This window comes from Dermacentor variabilis, chromosome 9 (genome assembly GCF_050947875.1).
Source record: "Dermacentor variabilis isolate Ectoservices chromosome 9, ASM5094787v1, whole genome shotgun sequence".
In the NCBI taxonomy this organism is placed as follows: Eukaryota; Metazoa; Arthropoda; class Arachnida; order Ixodida; family Ixodidae; genus Dermacentor; species Dermacentor variabilis.
The window spans coordinates 151,851,829-151,864,492 of NC_134576.1; the positions used below are offsets into that span (position 1 = coordinate 151,851,829).

A 12,664-nucleotide genomic window follows, 5' to 3' on the forward strand; every position below is an offset into this window, starting at 1 on the left:
CTAGCACCACTTCTATGATTTTGTGATCGCTGCCTAAGTCTTCGTTTGTATTGAACCACGTGGCTTTAGTGCCGCTCCCCATCAAAGTGAGGTTGGGTGTCGTATCACACGCGACACTAGTTCCCTTCCTCGTAGGCTGCATCGGGTCGGTTATTAAATCCAGGTTGTGAGCTTGTATGTCATACCATATTTGTCTACCTTTGATCGATGTCTGCTTATAGCCCCATGCCGTGTGGTGAGCGTTAAAGTCCACCACGATCAGCAGGGATTGTTCTTAATTTTGCGTCACGTCGTCGCGAAGAGATCCCCGAAGACGCATTTTCTTTGTCTGGGAGAGCTGTAGACATTTAATACAAACAAGCTACCGTCTCTCTTTCTTCTTGGTCAATTTGCGCACTCCTGGTGTCATGCTGCACCGCTGTGACGTTTCGCCTGATTAGGGTGGCCACCTGCGCGCTTTCGCCCTCGCCTACATAGGATTTGTACCCCGACAATTTTGCCTTTCTGCCGCATTCCTGTAGTGCTATGAGTTCCGGTCAATCCTCGTTTCTCAGGAATTCCTGTAGGACCGCACGCTTGCGCGTGAAGCCTCTACAGTTCCATTGTCAAACGGTGTTTTTACTGGATCTGTGAGCTATAACTGCCAACTAGCTGATTAATCCGATTTCCTAATACTTTATTACATTAAATTTTCTAATACTGGGTGAGCTGTTCATATGGTCGGTCCCTCTTCGCAAATTCTGCCTTAAGTTCTTCAGTGAGTTTATTATCCCTCTGATGCAGTTGCTCTGTGAGATTGTTATCTCGCTGATACAACTGCTGTGTCAGATTTTGGAACATCTCCAACATGCGTTCCTCGAAGGCCTTGCGCCATTCATGGTCCTGACCAGACTTGGTCTCAAATTTTTCCTCTAGTTTCGCTATTTTAAATTCTATCACTGTCTCTATGTCCTTATCTATCATGGGCTTCTCCATTTCCTTCGCCCTCTTAGTACGGGGCGGAGACGCTATCTGCTCCTCTGATCCTTCTATATTTGGCTTTTGCGACACTTGCGGTTGTTTAACAGGTGCTGTATTAGGCTTAAGGGCTATTTTCGGCTCCTCAATTTGCCTCTTCATCGCCGCTAGCTGTTCTTTAAGCATGCGATTCACTTCCTTAATGTGAAACATTTCCTCATCGCGTTTATCCTGGGAGGCCCTGCCTGCCCTACCGACCTTTCTGTTCGGCGATGTGGATCTCGCTGGATTGTTGACGACAGCGCTGTCAGAGGTCCCCGCAATCCCGGGCCCGGCCTTCTGTTGCTCCTCCCCTTCCTGCCGTTGCGGCAGTCGCGGAAACGAATCCGACCTCCCTCTCGACATGCTCCGCTGTCTTGACCGACTCCTGGATCTCCCTTGATTATTTTCCCATCTGGTCCTTCCTACTTCGGCCTCCTTCGCCTTCCGCTCTTCCTCCTCCAAGCGCAGCTTGGCCTCCCATTGCCTCTTCTTTATCGTACAAGGGGTCCTGAAAGCTTCCTTGCATTTTCGGTCCGCTGTCAAATGACCTTTGCCGCACAACTTACACTTGGGCTCACATGCGTGATCCTCAGGTGGAGACGTCATTCCACATCCACGATATTGAACTTGTTCGCTGACACATACGTCCGATATGTATCCTAGCTCACCCCATTGGTAGCACACCTCGTAGCGTTTCTTGTAGAGCACACACTTTAGAGGTACGCCATAACGGTACATCCACCTCGGCACTGTCTCGTTTTTGAAGGTGACGATTGCCGAGCTGGAGTTGCCCATCTTCCTAACGCCAACTATAGGTGGGTTGGCTCGGGTTGCCGAAGGCCTCTGTCAGTTCTTCTATTGTCAATCTCGGGTCGATGCCGTGCACCACACCCCGCCCGTTGTCTTCGTGCGGCGCAAGGTACGCCATGACTTCGTAGTCCTTGTCTTCGATCTTGATGGACTTCATCTTGGTCACCTTCCAGAGAGTGCCCATGTCTGAGGTGCTGAAAATCAGGGTACCTTACTTGTCGTTAACAATCAGCACGTCCTTTTCTTGCCCCTTAACCCGCGGAATTTGCGCGGCCATGCGCACCGCCACACTTACCCCCGTATTCTTAATCGTGCCTTCACTTGGCGCTTCACCTTGACTTCGCCAAGTCGAGGTGATGCGCTTTCCTTCACTCAAGGCGTCGTTGCGCTTCCTGAACACTACTTGAGCACTACTCCGTCAAGGGACTGCTTGAGAAACCGGCCTTCACTTCAACGGTGAGCGACTTCCGGAAAGCGCCCCTGATAACGAGAGTATATGGCCAAATATTGCAATAGAAAGAGCGAAAAACACTTTAAACGTTTACGACATGTTTTTTATTGTAATTGATGAAGTTTTATTCAATGTATCTGTGAATTTATTACACTTGCAACATAATATTTGGTCAATCACACGTTGATGTAGCCAAAACTGGCTAGTAGCCAAGCTTCGCCAAGCCGTGCCAGAGCACAATCCGTAAAAATCTGAAGGTTCGCATGCGCATGCTTCTGTTGCCGGCTGCTGCTCCTCCTGTCAGTTTTTTCTGCCGTGTTCTGTGCGCGTTTTTATGTTCAAAATGAGCATCAATGGCGACAACTGCGTTAATCGTCGTGGCGATAAAACCGGCGTGTCGAGGTTCGTCTACACGCATGAAGAACGGGAACTGCTCCGTAACCTAGTGGTGAGGCACAGAGCGGTTATAGAAAACCGCCGAACTGATAATGTATCGAAGCGCGCCAAGGACAGTGCCTGGGAGAAGCTGGCCGAAGAATACAACAGCCAACCAGGTATTCGTCGCGTTACGGTGATGCAGCTGCGGAAGCTGTGGGACAATGAAAAATCGAAATGGAAGAAGAAAGATTCCGAAGAAAAGCGGGATTTGTACGCAACAGGTAAGAACTTCACCTTACATTTGCTTGGCAAAATGAAGCACCGCAGATGTCTGAAGGCTACGGTGAAACTAAATGTGTAAAATAATTGTATGCAGCCTCAGCATCATTGAACCACTCAACCCCCCGCCCGCCCCCCTTCTAATATACGCTGCGTATCCCCGAGCTGCTGCACAATTTTATTAATAATCGTGCAAAGGTGCAAAAAATGCTTTTGCTGGTGTCATGTTAACGACAAATATTCTGCGCACGTTATGCGCACGCGAATAATTATCGGCAAAATCAGAAAGCGTAGCGTATCTGTATGTATTATCGAATATGTTGACGTCACAGTTCGATAAGCTGCTCGTCGCGTTTATGCGTGTGCGTTGTTTTGTAACCTGTAATTTTGAATGTGCACATTCATTTACACTTTTTTTACGTCAGGGGGTGGACCACCTACCTGCCGGCCAATGAGCCCATCATTGGCGCTTGTCGGGGCGGCTGCCTCTCACATTGGAACACGGCTCCCAAGCCCATACGACAGCGACGGAGCCCATACCAACCAGCCAGTACTGTCTCTACCACCTGCGCGCTTCTTTGAGGCTATGGTATCTGGAAATCAAGACAGCATGGACGAATGGCTTGGTGAAGCCAGATCTGGCAAAAACTGTTAATTGGCATGTTGCTGCCGTTGTGTTGTGATATGACTGCATGCATGTATACAGTTTCTGAGATGTTCTGTTTCTGTGTCGTTTATTTTTTGTGATTAATGCAGCTGGCGCAGGTGTTCTCATGGCTTCTGTGTCTGTTTCACTAAAATTTACGTTTCTGTCATTACTATCTATCAGCAATACGCCATGTTGTGCCAGCATCTTGCTGTTACTTCACTAAATTATTGTCATGGGCAAGTATTTTTATTAACCTTAAGGTGTCTTTGTGTGTCATAAATAAACACGAAGCTCAAGGCTAGTTTGATAGGCTTTCATCCCTTTAGAGCTGTAATTGAACTTGGTTGTTTTCTATGTGCAGATCCTCTCTTCAATAGCACTACTTCCAGCGCAGGAAATAGCTGGCCTGTCAATAAACCGGTAACTTTCACCTGCCACGGCTGAAATGCTTCACTCAGCCAGTCAACTCAACATTTCGCGGCTGTTGAAGCCCCTGTTCGTGAAGGACAGCCTCTTTTTTCTAATTTGTTTGTGTCTTGCAAAATTAGCATGCACTTGTACGAGCTGTCTCTATCTCTCATTCTTTTTGAGGTGCCTCTGTGTTTGCATAGCGCCAGCAATGTGCCCCCTACAACCTGTTATCCAATTTCAATGCTGATAACATGAAGACATTCATTGTGGTTCCTGTGTGTACATGTGCAAAAATAAGTGTGCATGCAGACAAACAAAAGTGCCGCTACAGTAAAGTTGCAATGTATGAATGCTCTTTTGATTGCACCACCTGCCTGTGGGGCACTAGTTCTACTTCCTTTGTATTTTCAGGCCCTACCCCTGTGGTACCACAGCCAGCTTCAGAAGTCTGCGCTCTATCAGAAGCAACGGGCATGTCGCCTTCTACAGCTCGGGCGCCTTCGGTTCTAACGCTCATGCGCATGCTCCTCCAGCAGCACCGGCTCCTGGCGACATGTCTTCTTTGCAGCTGATTTCTGTGACTAACATGTAGCAGGAATCATCAGTTAAGTTGTTTCTTCTGTTATCTGAAATTTCATGCTACAGCTGAGACGCATACAGCCAGCAGTGAAACTAAATAGCTCGCTTATCCAGCAGCACTGGAACCTGTGTGGAATTGAGCCTCCTTTGACAGCATATTTGTGTAACTAACATCTGTCAGAAACATCACAGAATGAAGTTGTATCTATTGCTATTTCAAATTACATGCTACTCAGGCGCCACTAATTAGTAGTGAAACTTTAGTCCGTTGTTACGGCAGCACTGAGTTTAGACTGGAACACACTATTCCTATTTATTTCTGTGACTAACACACTTGGAGGGCATCATATGGATAAGCTGCTTACTTTTTCTTTTCACTTGCTGGCCTGGGTTACAGTTTAGAGCCACTAGCGCTTTCCATTTCGTGTGTGACTGATCACTTGTGACTGTCTGAATAGAGTGCTTGCATGTATGTGTATTTGTATTCATAAGATGTTAAAACTATGAATCGACACTGCTTACGAATATGAGTTTTCAACTGTAGTGCGTCCTAGGCTCTAAGTTAATGTTTGTTTTATGTGTGCAGATAATCCAGTTCAGGCACCACTGCCGGCTCAGGAAAGTGCTGTCTTAGCAGGTCCCAGTACCGTGCCGCTATCGACGACTGAGACCACGCCACATGCAGTGCCAACACCTGCTCGAGTGGAAGCTTCAGACGCTGCGGCTCTTATTGACGCACCTCAGCAACCGAGACCAGCACGAGGCCGCACAGCTGCGATAGAGCGGGTGCTCGCACCTGAAGGAGCTGCCCGACTGAAGGCGCTTCAGAAAGATGAGGAGCGCAAAGCAGAACTGCACTCTGTAGAGATGCGCTTGCGTCGGCAGCAGCTCCTCCAGCAACGACAACGTCACAGGATGGACGAACAGCGGAAGCAGGAACTGCACCAAATCGACGTGCGATTGCGGCAACAGCAGCTGGAGCAGCAAAAGTGGCGCGACGACGTGGAGCGCCAGATGCTGCTTCTTGAATTAGAGGCAAAGAAGCAGCAACTTGCATAAAGCGAGCAGGCATAAAACTAAATGTTTCATTATATTTTCACACACGCCTATGCTTTAATATGTAAGGAGTATGATACAGCTGTAACTGTGGTTAATGATTGAAACTACTGGTACGAATAAGCAATAATATACACAATACACGAAAGAAGCACCAAAATATACATATGAAAGAAGTACTAAAGGAGTGTCCTGAGCAGTAAAGTGTGCTTGCACTTTGATGGCATTCCTTATCTTAACTTGCACATAATTGGAGTTTCCAAGATGTACTCGTTTTGAAATATGGATTAACGTAGGTGCAAATTCACTTTTATGATGTTTTAGTTAAATGTTCCAGCAATAAGCCTCATTCGACATTGTGATCCATGCAGTGTGTCAGTTTGCCTCGCCACATCAGGTTGCTGCCACCTCAAGTGTTGTGGGATCACCAAAGCTGGAGGTTCCGGGTCGTGCCTCAGGACTGCCAGGTTATGCAGGGCAGCACAGGCTGTCATAATGATCGCAGAACGCTCCGTCAAGTGCTGAAGCCCCATGTCCATACATGGGAAGCGACGCTTCCACACACCGAAAGCTGTCTCTACAGTGTTGCGGGTGCGGATGCGAGCCGCTTGATACCTGTGCAAAACAGACAATGTTAGTTTACACTTATGCTAACTACTCTGAGACGCACTTTATACCTTGGCATCATAAGCAGGTTAGTCGTCAAAGCTCTTGCAGCTAATATGTTAATTGTATTGCGTCTTATATTGGGTGTAGCAAGAACAGATTGCATGAAATACATGAAGGTAATAATACAAAGCTATATTTTGCAAAATTACGTCATTACTACTAAAATATCTATCACGCTTACTCTAATTAAACCTTCAAACGCAAGAAACTGTGCGCCATTACATAAGGATTATTGTGCTTTTTGCTTTATGCAGCGGTACTCACTTGCTCTCAGGGCTGTTCGGACGTCCGGAGGAAGCTAGTGGGGTCATTAGGAAGGGCACGCATGCATAGCCAGCATCGCCAAGTGGAAGTCCAGGCATTCGTTTTGTCTCGTAGAGAACACATGCACGACTGTTGTCGAAGATTCGACTGTCATGCACGGATCCGGGCCAGCTAGACACGACGTCGTAAAATTGCAGCTGCGGCCCTGCAATGACCTAATGAAAAAAAGAATCGATTGTCATTTTTTTTCAGCTGAAGTGAATGTAAGCCGCGCAATTCATTAATACAGGATAGTCTTTTTCTGAGTAGAAGCAGTCACTGCTTTTTAGAATTGGCAAGGCCATACTTCCCTTTCGGTGATTTAAGGAAATTCAAAGAGAAGAAGAGCCCCAATATGTACGACAGTCCTCTAATATAAAAAACGCCTAGCACTATTGCTACGCCAATCTTCATTTACTCGGCGATATCACCGCGCATTATCACGAAATGCGCTATGCAATTATCTGGAGCAGGAAAAGGATCGGAATGGAGTTCATTGATTTCTACCATGACTGATCCAATTAGCCAGTATACTGTTTATTGAAACTGGTAGACATTAACACATGACTGTCTCTTTAAGAATTAATGCTGCGCTAATATAGAGAAAAGAAAAGGGGTAGCAATTTACCTGTACATTTATGGAGAAGTGACCCTTCCGATTGCGGTAAACTTCGCCATTCGGCCCACCCGGTGCCTTGATGCGGATGTGGGTGCAGTCTATGCACCCCGTCAGCTCAGGAAACTTGGCAATGTGGTAGAAATCCACCATCGTTGCATGGAACTCGCTATCTGTGCCAGGAAACTTCACGACGACCGGGAACAAGTGCGCAGCAATTAGTCGTGGCACACGTTAGACGACGCGGCTCACTGTCGGTTGCGACACGTTCACTAGGCCACCTGTCACAACGTGAAATGTGCCCGCTCCATAAAAGCGAGAAGAACTTGAAGCATTGGTGGCAGAGGGTGGCCACGGTTGCTGGCGTTCTGTTCAAGAGGCAGGCAGTCAAGCAGCTTCTTCACGGTACACTTCGTGAACCGATAGCGTGCGAGAAATTCGCTGTTGGTGAAGTGTTCCACGGGATTCAGGCAGTCCTTCAGCCTCTGTCGTGGTACGTCTGCAATATCGCTGTCGTCCATGACGACGCCGAATAGCTCGTCGACGCGGAGAACATAATCGACAAACGAAGCGTAGTCCGCCATAACACTCGAGTGAAGGAGCTGCCCAAGGTAGCCTCGATGCTACCTTGAGATTCTCGAGGAAAGCGCTCGGGATTTCCTTCACTTGAGGAGCGTTTCAAGTCGAGCGCCATTTGTGAAATGAAAAACTACTCTCAAGGAGCGTTTCAAGTGGAGGGTCGAGTCAAGGAGCGTTTGTGAATACGGGGGTCAGCCTGGTAGCCGGAACTTTTGCGAGCGCCAGCCCGTTCTTCGGCCTAAGGATGTTGTTGTAGTCGTTCGCCGGTAATCGCGGGAGGCGCGACACAACTGAACGCTCCGCTATCTTCTGCCACAGCTTCTTATACGCGGCGTTCGCCGCTGCCGCCTTCTTGCCTTCCCCGAACTCGGTTCCGCGTTCCGCCCGCTCGCCGTTGTTTTGGCTTCCTCGCCGTTCGCCTCTCGCAAAGTCCTGCAGCTCCTTGACATGTTTTCCTACTTTCGTGATGCAATCCGCTGTTCTCAATTCTTCGGGGATAATTTCTGTACCCTCTACGGTCACCTCCATGGTCATCGTGCCTCCACAGCGGGGTCCCGAAGCAGGCGCCGGGGGCTTCGGCTGCTGCCAAGCCGCCGCATTTGTTCAACGCTAGCGTTACCCTTAGCGAGGTGGGAGACGCGGTCGACGTAAAAGTGGCCGTAAAACATCCAAAAGTCCACCTACAGTCATAAGTTGTAATGCAGGTGATCCTTGGGACTTCCGATAGGCGATCACATCACTTATTTCATGAATTGGCACTGTTTCCACCAGACAAAGCAACTTTCCACGGAGCCGACTTGAACCACCACGTCCGCAGTCCCAGGCTCCCTGGCGACCTCCTCCACATATAAAAAAACAAGATTTTTATATAACGCCCTCAACACCGAAATGTACACGAGCTTCTGATATATGCACTAAGATATTGCACAAAACTAGACGACATGTATTACATAGTCATAACTATAGAAAGGGAAAACTCACTGGTAATAGTAAAAACAATGACACGCAAAACACCTAAAGAATAGAATAACATGCTACCATTGTTTGATTGACAGCCATAGAAAAAAAAGCTTAGTTATAAACCTGCACGAGAATATATGAAATGCGTGACATGTTCATTACTACTGAACAAAATGAAAAAGACATGGCAGAACAAAAATAACATTGTACTAAAACAGAAATTCACATTATCACATTATTTTTCGCTTGGCCACAACTTGAGTAACGGTGGCAAGGGGGAACAGAAGGTAGTTGGCTTTTGCAGCAGCACATAGAAAACATTCGCAGAAGGATCTATTCCTCAATCAAACACCAGGTAAAATAAGCCAACAACACGACTTTTCTTTCGCCCCGAATGCAACGCTTAGCAATAAAATTACGTCACTTAAGGCATTAAGCCGTACCTACTGGGCAATCCTTTGTATACTAAACACGAACTGCAAGGATCTTCATGTAGGACACTTGCAATACTCATGCTATCCAGAAGGAAAAAAAAGCGCATCATGCCTACACATGAAGGTGGTTCGCGCGGTTTTCCCATCGGCGATTACTGAGATAATACACGAACACTAACAGTAATTTTTCAGCTGTTAGTACGTTTGTAGAAGGTGACACACAGAAAAAGCACTGAGGGCGGAATGGAAAGCTGGACAAGTTACTGAAGTTGCAGAATGAGACTTGGCACAGAAAAACACAAGTCATAGATCAGGTGACAATGGCGAGGAACATCTGTTTGTCAGCTTTCTCTACCGGCAAGAGGGAAGTGTAGCCCAATCAAGGCGCAACGACGTCCGGAGGCTCATGGAGCACACAAATGGACAGGGCTGTGTTCGTGTACATGCGCCTTCTGATGTCCACTGTAACCTAGAGTGGAATATATATACTAGAGAGGTAGAGGTAGCGGGGGATGGGAGATTTTATGTATGTATGTATGTATGTATGTATGTATGTATGTATGTATGTATGTATGTATGTATGTATGTATGTATGTATGTATGTATGTATGTATGTATGTATGTATGTATGTATGTATGTATGTATGTATGTATGTATGTATGTATGTATGTATGTATGTATGTATGTATGTATGTATGTATGTATGTATGTATGTATGTATGTATGTATGTATGTATGTATGTATGTATGTATGTATGTATGTATGTATGTATGTATGTATGTATGTATGTATGTATGTATGTATGTATGTATGTATGTATGTATGTATGTATGTATGTATGTATGTATGTATGTATGTATGTATGTATGTATGTATGTATGTATGTATGTATGTATGTATGTATGTATGTATGTATGTATGTATGTATGTATGTATGTATGTATGTATGTATGTATGTATGTATGTATGTATGTATGTATGTATGGGCGCTATAAAGTAAAGCTATTCCAAACTTTTCTATTCCAGCTCTGCAATCAACCCTCCGCAATTGGTCAAACAATTTTTTGAACCACCCCCACTTCTGTTTGTCACGCGACGTCACCGAAACAGCGATAGCTTCCCATCTGATATGGCATGTACACACTGATTATGCAAGATTTGACCGAACAAAAGAAAAATAGTTATTTCTGATTCGATGCCTTTTCGCATTTAGCCCTCGGCTATTGGTCAAGAGTTTTAGGGCTACACCCACTTCACCCTGCCTGTCACGCGACTTCACAAAACCGCGAAAACTCGCCGCGTCAAAGTGACGTGCACACGATAAAGATGCATTACTATGCGGAACAAAACTGAAGTTTCTTCTGAATAGCTGCAGGCTGCCCCGTTCCGAAAGGAATAAAAGATGGCTGCCGCCGATCACTCAGGCACTGGCTATTCGTAGCTGCCGGAGAGCTTGAGTCTATTTGCGTCCAATAAAACTTTTTGCGTTGTATTGTAACGTTGTCGAGCCCGTTCGGCACGTTTACGACCTTGCTCTACCAACCCTTCTTTGCTGAGGATCCGTTTTAGTGTCATTCTTAAGCTTCCGTTGCATGCCGCCGCGATTTTCGAACAGCCACCGCAAGCGAAGTAAGGGAAAGCGGAGCAATCGCAGACGACGGCACCACCTTCTTCAACCGGTTATCGATTTTCAGTCCACTGGCTCAGCCCCATCGAATCCCTCTCTGCTTGAGTGTGCTCATCGCCTCTTGTCAGCCAATTAGATGAGACAAGCCGCTCAGTGTGGGCAATGTTATTCGTTTTTCAAGTAAACAAAAGTGACCTCCTATGATCGAGGAGAGCATTTGATTGGTCTGTTCAGACAACCCTGCGGATCACCGCCCGATGCTTGCGTCGGTGGTTACGCAAATTCGACGTTAGGAAATTGGAATAAAAACATATTGGGATAATTTTACGTTATAAGGCCCTATGTATGTATGTATTGTTGCGGCTCGAGGTGGCGTTCGGGCCAGGCATACCCAGGAATTCTGGACATGCGTTTAGTTTCTTTTTTCGCCACCACGTGGCATATCAACCTTAAAGATTTGAAATTCGTGCCGGGACGTACGCCATGACGCACAACTAAAGAAAACATAATAAAAAGAAGCACACCCTGAGACTGTTGCTTCACCTCGGCACTTGGAAACGATCGCGCTTATGTATCAGCCTTATCTTGAAGGCAACCTGCTACTTGCTCGACTTGCAATGAATCGACGATTTTGCTAGACACCTTGCCAGACAGCTTGTCGGCATTCCGGGTGAGATGCCTGGCCGACATAGAAGCTCCAGCAAGGCTTCCGTTGGGTTGCCTTTCTTCGTTGTTTTTTCTGTTTATTTGTGCCCGACGGCGGCCGCGGGCTTCCGTATAGTCAGCGTTACGTTTCGTGTGTTTTCTAAGAACCGGTGTGATTCAATAAGAGGAATCATTCGATGCCGGCTGCTCAAATACATGTAAAACGCATAAATGATCCTATGAGAAAATCGCTCAACCGTTCAACCGGTCTGAATGAGAATTGTTGCATTCAAGAGAGAACGTTAGATCACAGTGATTGCTGCAATAATAATAATTTTGATGTAGGCCATCGAATTATTGACAAGCATTATCGGAAATCGACAAATCTGAAAAAAAGGATAGAATTACGAAGTTTACAAATCCGTTAGTTCGGATAAAAACTGATATCGCATCCGTCTAAAGTACACCCCTTAGAGAATCTCAATCGCGCAAATTAGATGTATGAATTTATAACTTATGTGAAGTTGTTAGAATGCCTGTAAAGATTCTGCGAATTCCATATTCACGAGTTAGTGGTGTACTTCAGGGTGCCATATGATATATCATTTTTGTCCGCATTCAATTAAATATTAGGTGCAGCTTACAGAATTCCGATATCGTATGTAATTGCTGAGGTACAGAGTCGTATACTTGGAGTATTGTTTCTTGAAATTTCGCGTTTTTTTAGAAATGAAAACAGTGGACGCTAAATAAAAATTGGCTTTCTCAAATCTAATTTTAACTGTTTCTTTTAAGTTTCACATAACTCATGAATTACGGTGCAGTGGTTGTAAGAAGAAAGGATTGCTGATTTACCATGCAGGAGCTAAAGCTTCCCGTTAAGTTAGGCTTAGAATAATATTTTTGCTGAGAGAAGAAGCAAGACGGGTAGCGTATTATGGCGGCTGCAGTTCGATGGGGGCCAAATGCGCAGGCACACGTGTGCGTCAGCGATGGCCAGGTGGTCGAAATTTTCCAGATTCCCCCACTACGCCGTGCCTCATAATCAAATCGTGGTCTTGGCACGTAAAACCCCATAATTATTTTTTTTAGTTCACAGGATGTACAGTAACTTACAGTAATTGACAAAGCCAAGCCTACAGCAGCCTAGTCTTTGAAACGCTCACTTATTCAGACCTAAGCACGTGCTCATCTTCCTCAGCTTTGTGGAGAGCTGC

The 12,664-nt window shown here is 45.9% G+C and overlaps 1 protein-coding gene across 3 annotated transcripts; it reads left to right on the forward strand.

Moving 5' to 3' along the window:
- The first annotated feature begins 2,511 nt into the window (after positions 1 to 2,511).
- On the forward strand, positions 2,512 to 5,676 carry LOC142557845 (uncharacterized). 3 transcript variants are annotated; one of them, XR_012822873.1, is made up of 5 exons: positions 2,512 to 2,919; positions 3,343 to 3,543; positions 3,928 to 3,986; positions 4,389 to 4,581; positions 5,143 to 5,676. XR_012822873.1 is itself a non-coding variant. In XM_075670045.1 (4 exons), the coding sequence occupies exons 1-4, from the start codon at positions 2,595 to 2,597 to the stop codon at positions 4,485 to 4,487; spliced, it is 684 nt and encodes a 227-aa protein (XP_075526160.1). In that variant the 5' UTR covers positions 2,512 to 2,594; the 3' UTR covers positions 4,488 to 5,676. The 3 variants fall into 3 exon arrangements, 2 of the variants coding, with proteins under 2 accessions (XP_075526160.1, XP_075526159.1); XM_075670045.1 differs by having other exon boundaries at positions 4,389 to 5,676; XM_075670044.1 differs by lacking the exon at positions 3,928 to 3,986 and having other exon boundaries at positions 4,389 to 5,676.
- The last annotated feature ends 6,988 nt before the right edge of the window (positions 5,677 to 12,664 follow it).